Source organism: Wolffia australiana, chromosome 7 (genome assembly GCF_029677425.1).
Source record: "Wolffia australiana isolate 7733 chromosome 7, ASM2967742v1".
NCBI lineage: Eukaryota > Viridiplantae > Streptophyta > Magnoliopsida > Alismatales > Araceae > Wolffia > Wolffia australiana.
Window position 1 is genome coordinate 8355206 of NC_135841.1, and position 13442 is coordinate 8368647.

General features: G+C 41.2%; 1 protein-coding gene across 1 annotated transcript; it reads left to right on the plus strand.

The window, feature by feature from the left end:
* The first annotated feature begins 15 nt into the window (after positions 1-15).
* Positions 16-2442, plus strand: EXO70F1 (exocyst subunit exo70 family protein F1). Its single transcript, XM_078578981.1, has one exon. It carries the CDS (start codon positions 317-319, stop codon positions 2234-2236), a length of 1920 nt encoding a protein of 639 aa, XP_078435107.1. The 5' UTR covers positions 16-316; the 3' UTR covers positions 2237-2442.
* The last annotated feature ends 11000 nt before the right edge of the window (positions 2443-13442 follow it).

Here is a 13442-nt window from a genome sequence, read left to right on the forward strand (position 1 = left end):
ACACACGTCAGGTGGGCCAGGGAGGATTAACTCTAATTATACTGTTAAGGCGGTGACCCGATCCGCCTTCGCGGAAGTAGCAGCGTGAGAGATTCGGATCGGGGCACCGGGGGTGAGCTTACGGGCAGTAAAGCTCCGCCGCTGAAGCGAGACTCGCTCAAATCTAGAGGAAGAAGACGACGGTGGGGGGGGGATTCAAAGGCTTTTAAAGACCTAGAATTCTCCGTCGTGAACGGCGGCGTGTCTCTGTAGCAATCTCTATACCAATCTGCAGACCAGAATCTACAGAGCGAGGAAGATTTGGGGATTCGAGGCTATGGAGGCGTCGGTGGAAGGGGAAGAGAGGGTGATAGCAGCGGCGCAGCAGATCGTGAGGAGCCTGGGCACCTCGAAGAACATGAAGGAGGATATTCTTCTGATCCTCTCCACCTTCGACAATCGATTCTCCAACATCACGGATCTCGTCGGGGGAGGCGGAAACGCGCGATTGACGGCCGCCGAGGAAGTAATTTCTCGCTGGGGGGATTCCTCCGTCGGCAGCTCCTTCCGGTTCCTCCCATGGGAAGAATCCCCCGAGGAAGTCGCCGAATACTTAGCCGCGGTGGACGACGTGATCTCTCTCTCCGAAGACCCCGACCTCCTCAATCGGGCGGAGATCGCGCTTCAAACCGCCATGGAACGCCTCGAAGAGGAATTCCGAAGGGTCATGGTACAAAACGCCGAGTCCTTCGACGCCGCGCGGCTCTACGTGTCCTGCCGTAGCTTGTCCGCCTCTTTCGCCTCTGGCGCTGCCCTCGGCATCGACGACTACGACAGCTACGTGGAAGACGACCACGAGGGGTACGCCGAAGGCGGGTCCTTCCGGGGGAGCTTCTCCGAGGATCTCTCCGTCGGGATGGTGAAGGCAGAGGCCATCCCCCACCTCAAGAGCATCGCCGATCGCATGATCCGCGCGGCTTACGAGAACGAGTGCTGCCAAGTGTTCTGCAGCGTGCGAAGGGAATTCCTCGACGAATCCATCGCCGCTCTGGGCTTCGAGAAGTTGAGCATTGAAGACGTGCAGAAGATCGCCTGGTCTGAGCTAGACTTGAAGATGAAGAAGTGGGCTCAGGCGCTGAAGGTCGTCTTCCTGGCGCTTCTTCTGGGCGAGAAAAAACTATGCGATCAGATCTTCGAAGCCTCCCCCTCTGTCGGAGAATCCTGCTTCGCTTCCGCGGCCAGAGCCTGCGTGATGCAGCTCTTAAACTTCGCTGAAGCCGTCGCCATAGTTCAGAGATCTCCGGAGAAGCTCTTCAGGTTGCTCGACATGTACGACGCTCTCTCGAGCATTATCCCTGAACTTCAGACTTTGTTTCCCGAGGAAGCGAAGGAGTTCTTGCTCGGCGAGGCGGACTTGATCTTGAGAAGGCTGGGAACTGCGGCTAAGGAAACTCTGGCTATGTTTGAAAACGCTGTGCAGAAGGAGACTTCGAGGAAGTCTATGCAGTTTGGGGATATCCATCCTCTCACGCGCTACGTCATGAACTATGACATAGCGCTCATGGAGTATGAGGGTACGTTGAACGAGCTGCTCGGCAGAGGAGAGAGAGATGGGTTTGATGACAGTGAAGGCAGTCAGCTTGCCGGAAACATGACCCGTCTGGGTCAGCGCGTGTTGTCCACCATCGCCTTTCTAGAGTCCAACATCGAGGAAAAATCCAAGCTTTACGAAGATAGCGGACTGCAGTATATTTTTCTGATCAATAACTTGCATTACATAGTGCAGAAGGTGAAGGGTTCTGAACTTCTGACTGTTCTTGGGGACGACTGGGTTAAAAAACGCCGAGGGCAGATTAAGCAGCACGCCAGGAGCTATCTCCGAGCTTCTTGGACCAGAATTCTTTCCTTCTTGAGAGACGACGGTATGAGTGGCAGTGGGAGCTCTGGCAACACGTTCAAGCTCGCTCTCAAGGACAAGTTCAAGAACTTCAACTTGGCTTTTGAAGAGATTATCAAGGTTCAGTCGACTTGGAACGTGTCCGATCATCAGCTTAGAGAGGAGCTCAGGATTTCTATCTCTGATATGTTGATTCCGGCGTACCGTTCTTTCACCGGAAGGTATGGAAGCTATTTGGAAGGAGGAAGGAATTCCTCAAAGTACAAGAAATACACGCCGGATGATCTGGAGACGTGCCTTTCTGATCTGTTCGAAGGGTCGTCTTCTGGGCTGTCTAGCCATCCGAGAAGAAAACACTAGCCGGTCATCGGAATTTCAAGAACACAAATGGTTTATCATACTTAGTAAGTACTCGGTTGCCTTGAGATAAATCTGCAATGTTTGAGGTGTATTTTGTTGCTTTTTGTGACCATTTTGAACCCGCAGGAACGCTGAGGCCCTATCCTCGATGTTTCCTGTGCATGTAACACAGTTGTATATGATTAGCTTCTCATCTTTCTGTGTCCTTTGATTTGTTTTCATTTCATGCGTATTTATTTTTTTAGTCTCCAGCTCAGTGGGCGAAGCGCATGTATGGCTTTTTTAAAGCTGAGGTATACATCTAAGGTGTTTTCATTTTTGAGATCAATGGCGGTCAACTTATTCCACCGATTTTTAAGAGAAGATTTAGAGAAAATAGAGCTTGGAATATGGATTCATAGGGCCATGAAGATCATGAAATGAACTTCTCTGATTGTCCGGGCTCCATCTCCAGCCTTGGATCTGCTTAATTGTGGCAGGGCAACAGCACTGGAAGATATTGTTGGCTTTCTTATTTTCATTTACGTGAGAAAGTAAGACATGCTTATTCTGTTCCTTGATTAAAAAGTTCGGAAGTTTCCTTTACTCACCTTTCATGTTACTAAACAAGATAGGGACATTCCATAAAGCAATGATAGCGTTACAACGTAAGTGTCCAAATTTAGTGTTCTCATTAAAAACCCCAACGCTCTTCGAAGGCGGCAAAAAATGTTGTAACCCTCTTAATTTTATTGAATGCAGGTAAGCGTGTAGTTGAAATTTGTGGGCCCAAATATCTCATATTGCAGTTTTTGGCGTACTCAGTTCTTTCTTTTGAAATAGATGACGCTCAATTAGACGGGAGGAGATTGATGCTGCCGCAGTAGTATTATCACAAATTAGGGAATGCCTCTGATAATAGTTTTCTGCTAGTCATCCGTTAAAACATGCTAATCCTTAATTGGTCAGAGCTCCAACTTTTGATTCTAGTCATCCATACACGTAAATACTGTATTTGTTACCTAGGTTAACATGTGATCAATCTATCTCACCAAATCTGAGCAGCTGCAGGTACGATTACAAAATTAGGAAGAACACTCTCGCTTTAGAAGGAGTCTTATCATTAGAACATCCGTTTGTTGATTCTCAAGACTAATTCGAATCCCCAACATGTATAATGATCAATCACCTAAACAAATCAAAGCAGGTACATATTCAACTACTCAGTTTGGCTGAAGGCACTCCATTGACGTTACATTAATTTTCATGAATTTCAGAATAGCTATAATGACAATGATAGAGAATGATGATATGTTTGGTAACTATTTTTGGTCGTCATCAAGTGTCTAACATTATTTCCCGTTGATTTTTCTTAGTTTCCTTTCAGAACAGTCCAAATCATTGTTGAGGTAACATTTTCTCTATTCTTAGTAGAGCCGTAAAAGTTTTTTAGTACCTCATCATTCTGCAAATACTCTAATTCCAGTCAGTTATTCTAGTTCTTCTCTTTGGCCTCTTCCGTCAAAAATCCCTTCAAGCCCCTTTGGGCTCTTAAGAGATTGTTGGGCCATTTAGGCCCTAATCCCCCAATCAGTTGAAAACTCCACTTGATCAGGAATATTGGCGATCGGCCCGCTTGTTCACTTTTTCACTCAAACTTGACTTAATAGGGATTGGCTAACAGTATCCGCTAGCATCATCCATTCATCCTTGGTGTTTGTCGTCCAAAACAAGAAAAAAATTGTAGATAACCAAAATGGCAACAAATTATGATACTCTGAAGTAAAACGGTAAAATGTAACTGTTAATGCTAGCATTGGGACACAACTGGGTTGACTAAAACTTAAAAGATTGAAGATAATTATAATGATGGCAATAAGGATAATATTAATTTGATGCCAGTGATAACTATATAATTATCGGAAATGAAGATAAATTTACTTTCGAAACGAAATCCAACGTAAATTAATTAATTACCTTTTAATAAGTAAAATAGAAAATTACAAAATGGACAAGCGCGAAATATCAATAAAAACGTAAAATGTTAATTACACTTATATTTTTAATTAATAAAATAAAAATATCACTTATTAGATTACATTAATATAATTCTAATGAGTACTAAGTTAAATGTACCAGTTAATAAAGTTAACTCAGTATTTTGTTTAAGGCAAGTTAACAAATTTAGATTCTAAAGTTATGGCGCCAGTTTTTTAATGAATAATCTAACAGCGGTACACTTCAAATGATATGTCTCTTGCTTTTCCCCTGCTGAAAAAAATTGATAATTGAAACTGGTACATTTAACTTAGTACTCATTTGAGCTAATTGTTTAATAAATATTAAAATTCTAGAATAATTTTTTTAGGAGAGGGAAGCAAGAATGTCAACTTTGAAAGTAGCCCAACTTGAATTTTAATGATGTATCTGTCCAGATAACTTAACAATTGAAATTAATGTGATCTGAGAAGGATCTAATTTTTTACTTCTGAAAGTTGAATAATCAATGAATACTTATTAATGGGAGAGAAGTAGCCCAAATTAATTTCTCATCATCTCTTACCAACTTAATTATTGAATTTGTAACATTAATTTAGAGAAACTTGATAAGATTTAATTTTCAATTCTATATATTTTTATTAATTAAATTTTCTTGCAATATATTTATTACATATATCTTTCCTGATTGCTAAATATATTTCACTGTTTAATTCAAATGTGTATTCTTTACTTCATGTACTTTAACTTCAATTTTATTTCCTAGTGAAAGTTGACTTTTGGTTTATTCCATAAATTTAATGTATGCAGAAATGGAATTTCTTTGTAATTTTATTTCATCTATTATGAAGAAATTGACTTTTGGTTTATTCCATACATTATTGCTTATATCTTCCAATTTTGAAAATTTACAAGTATATATAATATAATATATCATAATGCTTTTAATTTCATATGAAGCATTTTCGAAATATTTATAAAGTAATAATTTTTAAATGCGAATTTTAATTTAATAAGATATTTGTCACATATAAGTCGCATAAAATTTAAGGTTCATGCTTCATCCTACACTGAAAATAAGAAAAAATAAGACGCATTAATTTTTAAACCCAAATGGGTAACTGGTTTTTCCTGACTTCCGAAGATTCAGTTTTTCCATGTATATTCTCCAATTCTGAGAGGGAGAGCGACATAATTCAGAAATATAGTAAAAGAGATACAGAGTGGATGGGAGGGAGAGTGAAGAGAGATTTGTAAAGAGATGTAAGAGACAAGAGAAGGGTACTGTAGAGAGAGTAGAGAGAGTAGAGAGAGTATAGAGAGGTTTGATAAACACGAGAGTTAAATAGAGAGAGCGATACTAATGAGGGAGATAGATGAGAAAAAGAGACGGAAAGAGAAAGTACAGATTAGACGATTCGAGAAAGAGATGGGAGAGATATTAATGCAGTGGATAGAGATTGATGAGACGAAAAAGATACGGAGAAAGACAAAAAGAGACGCCAAGGAGTGTGAAAAGGAGAGTAAAAGCATATTTAGAAACAGACGAGACAGGGAGGTGATAAACCAGACAAAGAGGTACATCAGTCGTTGGACTCATCTATTTTACCACAAAGAAATAAACTGTTTTCCTCATCACGGTGAGATCAAGGGAGCACATGTAATGAGTTCAAAGTTGCTAACCAGGAGAGAGCGAGGAGAACTTTAGACTAATGGGATATTATTTTATTCATTTCTAACATCATAATAGTATTTTATTTTATCGACAAGTTTTTTTATCACGCCTGAACAAAACTCTTGCCGACAGTCATAGCCAGGTGTGCACGCAAGAAATGAAGGGGGCGGGTTGGAACGAAGAATGGAATATAGGAGAACTTAGTCGGTGGGCGATGTTACATCAGTTCGCATGATTTTTGCTAAAGGCAGCTGCAGTCCGGTTGTCTGGTTGGGGGGAGGTTGATTGTCTATTCATATAATAATGTGTGTGATTTACAGAGCTGTATGGTGGTGATGTGCTAGCGCGTGGAAGGCTAATTTCGGTGGAAGTATGAAGGGGTTGATTGATGGAAGGAATAATAAGTTTTGATAATTGCCGTATGACTGCTTTTTAATCCATGGAGGAAGATGGATGTGAAAGCCAATAGAGGGAGATAAGGATGTGCTTGTCTTAAGCTGAATTTTCTTTTCTTTTTAAAAAAATATATTTCAAAACCATAAAAATATTTCCCATTACACTATTGTAGAAGAATAGACCTTTGACAATCGTTTTTCACAATATTATCTACGGCGAAGGATGTATTATTAAAAAAAGAAAGAAGATAGAGAGGATGCTTTTCTTTGTTACTTCAACGGGTGGTCAGGATGATCTGAAAGTTGAGATACACGTCCTCACCATGACCCAAACTTATAAAAAATGAAGAGTGGGCTCCAAAACCAAGTGGGCATTGGTGCCTTCCATTTTTTGAAATGGGTGCCTTCTCTTGTTTCTAAATTTGGCTGGCTGAAGGCACGCTTCACTTGATGCTGATCTCCTTATCTTCTCCTTAAGCTCTTGTGAATATCCATAGAATGGCATAAAAAATTGCAATGTCATAATGGCCAATCATTATGTTATGATTCTTTAATTTTTAATGCACAAGGAGATGTAGACTAATGAAAAAGGTGACATTAAACTTGCTATAAATGCTATTTAAAATCAAGACACATGGCAGCTAAAAAATTCTTCTTTTTCACATTAAATGTCCTACAAGTCCAGAAATGCATGCATACACGTGTCACACTGCTGTTGGGTGACATCATAAAGCACATTGACGTGTAGTGCGGTAGACGCGTTGCCACATCACACATTAAATGTGACATAATTATTTGAATATTTTCTTATTTGTGCAGGACCCATGTCACATCCAAAGACGTCGATCATGAATCATCCAGAAATATTATTAGCCAATAACCACGACAAATTCTTAGAGACTTCATGGATGCAAAATGCTAGCGGCAATGCAGCGGAGGAGTTGATGAGGATAAATAATATTTACATAAAATCAATGGAGGGGGTTGCTTTAAATTTAAACCTTAATATCTGATGATTTAGAAGGCTGATGAAGCTGAAAATTTCAGGGCAACTATGTCTTTCTAAAATTCATCAAACTTTGACATGGATCTCTCTTTCTGAGTTTGAGTTGGAGAAATATCAATTGGGAAAACAACAAATTCCTCCTCTCCATGCATTAGTGTCATCTCCTATTCTTAAACTATTTGACTTCATCCATTCAGACATTTGGGGCCCATCATGTTTCCCTTGCCATCTGGTCGCGGTTACTACATTATCTTTATTGATGATTATACTCATATAACTTGAGCATATCATCTTAAAGCTTATGAAATGCCCTCATAATCATACTTCATCATTGAGATCACCAATAAACATTACACCACCTCCAAAACCCTTGTGCACCAATAATATCCAGGACACATGCCACACACTTGGAGATGAACATGCCATTACGTATAAAACACATGCCCATATACATCTCAACAAAATGATTTTGCTAAAACAAAACATTGCCATTTTCAATTTATGATCTCATATCTCAATGGAGAATAAGGTACCTTCTCAGCCCTTGGCTCTAGCAATGGGAATTCATGAGACAATTTCAGCTTTGATCCACATTTTTTATCACCCAATGGAAATCAGCTTTCAAATTTAACTTTCTGGATTTAGTTACACAAATGGTATCTCCTTTTGACATGGTTGCTAAGGAGGGTTAAGTTGGGCCTATTTTGATCTAGGTCATGGTTTAGGTTTCTCATTATCTCCCATGTGCATCCAGAAATTAAAATTTTTGTTACCTTAATTCTATATTTCAATACAACTTCCAGAAAATTGTAAGAATTCCATTTGATTCAAGTGAATCGAGTGTGATTGGTCTCAAAAGCCATAACGTTCAATAAATTAGGACAACTCAATAAATAAACTATGAAGGCATTACCACACATTATTTATCATTATCTAATTGATGTTATCAGTATGCGGTGACACATGAGAGAGATCCATGGGGCAAACTATGGTTTGTGAGGGCAGATCATGTGAAAAAGACAATATGTGAGGGTGATTATTTGGAAGAGTGGTGGTATAGGAAAGTGTGAGAAGGAAACTGACATGTGAAGTGGTGGTATGTAAATTTGAGTAGGTTTCTGGAAATGGTCATGATGCAAGAAAGGGATGTACACACTCAGCAAGGGCTCTAGGAGGGAGGAAACCATAGGGAAAATTTTACAGAAAACTCAATTCCAAAATTTGCAAAATAATCCATTGCAGTACTGGCTTATTTATAGGGACTTGGAAGAGAGAGAACAATACCAAACATTGAACATTTTAAAGAAAACTAGGAAAGGGAAATCATTGTATGAAATGAAGTTAGGACTCTAGATCTAAGGTTAATCATGATGGTATGGCATGAGTGAGCTTCATTCGTCTCCTCTGATGGGGATTCCTAATCTTCAAGTCGTAGGTCTAGGGCATTTTTCCCTAATGGGGGTTACATTTGTATCCTTTTGATATCTACCATCTAGATTCATAAATTCAATATCATTAAAAATATTTATTAAACAAAAAATGCTCAACTAAATTGATATATTTTTGTGAAAGTCTTTCTTGATGAACATCATATTTGTCTCAGTTAAAGAATAATACTTAATATTACTAATCTATGTGCTCGCAACATTTCCATATGGAGAAAGATGGGCTTTCCATTTTCCATCAATAGCACCTAATCTATGCCAATTTTGGTGGACCGTGCTCCACCCCGGTGAACTCCTGCAGTTCCAACATGCCTAGAGGCTACAGGCGAATTCGTTCACGGTCCATAGGACCAACACTATTCAAAGGAACCTGTCCCGGCATGAATAGTGATGTTTGACTGGGCTTACACACATTTTCTCACTTACGCTGTCCCTCTCAGTTTACCCTAGCCCCAAGGCGCGAATTTATGAGTGGCACGACTTTAGGAGTGGAGTAAGGATTCAGATGAAGAAGGAACGACTCAACTCTTTTTGCTTTTGTTCTTCATGGAATGAAGTCTTAGACAGTATCAGAGCAAGATATCCTTAGCATGTAATATGTAGCTAATTAGAGGAGTTGTCATCGATGGGATTGGAAAATATTTTTATATAAATATATAACCTTATCCAATACCATAGTATAAAATATAGATCCTTGGTTATTCTAAGTTAAGTTATTAGTCTTACCGGTATATGTTTATATATAATATAAAATCATTGTCTTAAAAAGTTTGGTTCTTTTAGTTTAATAATTTAAGTTTGAACATTTTAAGAAATTTTTTACATTTCCATTCTTAAAACTGAAATGACAAATGAAACTCAAAGAGGGAATCTTGTAAGGTAGTTTAGAACCTCTAATAAAAAAAAAATTATCAATAATATGGATCAGTAATATTGTTGTTTGTGGTGATTAGATCAGTTTACTAGTTGAAATAAACTGAGACAGATATTCATGGATGCTAGAGTTAGATCACTAGAGGCATTGTTTAATTCTTTCTAGAAGGCTTTGGGCTAAAAACAAAGTAAGACTTTAGAGGCTTATCATCAGATGCTTTAGGGGTTGGCATCTAAGAAGTGCCATTATTTCATTTGTATAATACATTAAAAATAAAATGTATTTCTTTCATTGTTTTGATATCCTTGTAAAAATTACCTGTTTCCAGGTGTTGTGGCTACGAGGGATCACAAAAACTCAGGTCAGGGCTCATCATCCCACCAGGTTGGATGTCTCAAGAACAACATTAAGGAATAATAAAATTGGATGAAAACAATTTCAGCGCCCAATTATTTTCCTTATCGTCCTGGAAAAAACCTGTAATTCATTAAGTTAAAAATATTAGAATTAATAAATTTAAACAATGACTTGATTCACCCCATATAGGTCAGACCTTAACCCCATAAGCTAACATATTTAAATATACCCTTACTTTGTGATGGTGACCTTGAAAAAGGTCATAGAGTGTTTGAGGATCACCAAGGTGTTTATACAGGTAGAATGGAGGGGGGGGGGAGGGCGAGAAGATTTTTATGGGGGAGAGGAGGGAGGTGGAGGACTGGTTCAGCTATGAGGTGTGACAAGAGAAAAATAAATGGTGCATACTTGTAATGGGAGGTTTGGTAATGGCTGTGGAGGTAAGGAGAGATGAGAGGGAACATGATGGGAGATGGAGCAGTGACTGAATGAGTGGAAGGGAAGGGTTGACTGGGCATTGTGGTTGATTTTCTACATCATGATTTGCCTAAAAATTTTTGGTAAACATATCTCTGTTGAAATATTTCATCTGTCCCATCCATGATATATGGAAGATGGTCTAGAACATAAGTGGTGCAGGACAGCTAGATGATGGATGCAAAACGACTAATGAGACGGGAAGGATGACGACCGGTGCTGGGAACGGGGTTGATTTAGGAATGAGAGGGATAAATCAGACCACAAATCCACACGATCGATTTCGAAAACTTAAATCCGATGAAATAGTAGTGGTGCAGCCCCTTTCCTCGTCGAGGGCGGGAGTACTGTCTTCAACCACCGTGATGATACCAAGCACCAAAATCAATACTATCAAATTCATGCTCATGGGAAAACTCAAGAAATACCTAATCCACTAGTCGTTGAAAATTCCAGGAAAAAAACCCTAAAACAAATCCGACGGCGGTGGAAGAACTTCTCGCGGAATACTGGACGAAGAACACGGACACCAAAGAGTTTGAGGGGTACCTCTGCACCAGGAGTGCGTGACGAGGCTGCGGGAAATTCTCGACGTGTCGTTGGCGGGACGATTGACATGCGCTTCAACAAGGTGTCGCGAATCCAACTGCGCGGTCAGTTGGATTCGCGAGGTGAAGTCAAAGGTGTCGTCAAAGGGGAAGTCGCCCCCCTGCGAGGTGTAGGGCAACGCCCCGACACCAAAATGGTATGCACGACGACCTGTGGCGGCGAGGCCATCTGGGGCGTGGGCGGTTGGTGTGGCAGCTTGCGCGGTGTCGCTTGGGTGGGCGGCGGGCGTGGTGGCCTGCGTGGGCAGTGCCAGCGCGGGTGCCCGGCGTGGAGGCCTGTGCGGGTGCCCATCGTGGAGGCCTAGGCGGGCAATGCGTGCGCAGGCGCTGGCGAGGCGGTCTGCGTGGGCAACGCTTGCGCGGGCGGCCGGCATGGCGGCCTACGCAGGCGGCGCTGGCGCGAGCGACCAGCTTGGCGGCCTGCACGGGCGGCGCTTGCGTGGGCGGCACTCGTGCGGGTGGCCGGTTTGGCTGCCTGCGCGGGGGCAGTTGGCGCTGGCGCTTGGCGGCCTGAGCACTGGGCAGCCCTAACGTGGCGGCCTGGTGCTTGGGGCGGCCAGGCGCTGGGCGACCCGAACATGGGCGACCTGGCACTAGGACGGTCGGGTGCTTGGGGCGGGCCACGAACAGGCAGAGAGAAAGAGAAAGATAGGGTGGCGGTCGACGGCGTGTGGCGGCAACGACGGCGGCTGCGGCGATCCAGAGAAGAGGGATGGATTAGGGCAAGACCTCCAAGAAGAGAAAAACTCAATTCTTGAATATAACTTTGCCTAAATGTTTCTTGCAGCATTGACCTATATATAGGCCTTGGAGGAAAGAGAAAATGCGAGAGATAAAAATAAAATTAAAGATAGGCGACATGATATCATGTCACGTCAAAGGGCAATTCTTGATCTGGTGTTGACTACGTGTCATGACGCGTGACGGGGCATGCGTAGGTGGAGAGATGCTTGATGGGGCGTGCGTAGATGGAGACATGCTTGATGCTGGTGCGTTGACTTGGTCGGTTGACGGTGGCGGCGTGTCCGCAGAAGTCGTGTTGACATTGTTGCCATCAATAAGGCTCCCCAAATTTATGATATTTGGGATGTTACCATTTAGAGGACATAAATGGTAAGGGATGTATGACAAAATGTATGGAATTTTCATTCTTGGGTGGTTACTCAATGGCTTGACATCTGTGTGACTCGATGGCTTGAGCATGGTGAAGCTTTCTACCTTACGCATTGGAAACTCAATATATAGATTTATTAGATAAGTTATGATTAATTAATCAGTTTTTGGATAAAGATTTTTAGGCTTATATAATATCCTATTAATGTACATGAGAACCCTCTTGTGAGAGTACATAGTGAGAAGATCATTTTCAGATATATGACTGCACTTAGTGAGTAAAAGATGAAGAGGCTGTACTTGTCGAGAACCACATGAATACTTATGGAGGCCAAGAATTTGTGAGGCTTGTTATATTTCATTTGAGCAACCGAAAGGATTTACAACTTTGTTTTGGAAGCTCTACTTGCCAAGAAGAGGATTCCAAAAAATTTCTTTTGCTACTGCATCATAAAAATGTACAATATATTTTGAAGGAGACAACCTCCATCACATGACCTCCAGTTGCGCTTGGGTTTTCTTTGGCTGCACCATCCATGTTGAGCTTGAGAGTAGTGTTCGCGTATCTCGATACCGGTACCGGCTGACATTATCGGGATGGATGCTGTATCGGCTACCAGAAAGGCAATTTCTGGTATCTGTTTTCTTCGATATCCGGATATCGGATATCGGTATCGAATATCGATTGCTACAGTGCCAATATCCGATACTGATATCCGTCTCGATGTCATCATCTGCCTCCGCCTCAGGGGGGAGGATGACGACATCGGATATCGGGTGTGGATATCGGATTTTGATATCCAACATCAAACACTAAGTCTTATGGGTATTTCGTGTATTTTCGATTCAAAAATTTGAATAAAAAATACATGAAAGAGAGCCATAGAGGGTTTGGACCGTGGATGGCGGACGGTGGACAGCAGCATCAGTGGATGGCGGCATCGACGGAATTGGCGGACGGTGGCATCAGCGTCGCAGGTAAGTTCTTCTTCCCCATTAAAATTTATTTGTCTTATTCTGCCTCTAATTCTCATATTCTCTACAGCTAAGTTCTTCAAAATTTTCTTCTTTTTTTTCCTACCTCATCCGCTAATTCTCAGTTCTCACATGCCAATTTTGAAAATCTTCTTCCGCTATTTCTCATAGCTCCTTCACGTATTTACAGAATTTTAATGGGGAATTTCCATTCTTGTTGCATGTATTTAGAGAATTTTATTTCAAATTGTTGCATGTACTGAGAAGCTTCAATTTATTTTTATCTTCGTCAATTCTAGTCTCG

What these genes read in the sequence shown, in the direction of transcription:
- EXO70F1 (XM_078578981.1), top strand. Translation starts at nt 317, where the DNA reads ATGGAGGCGTCGGTGGAAGGGGAAGAGAGGGTGATAGCAGCGGCGCAG.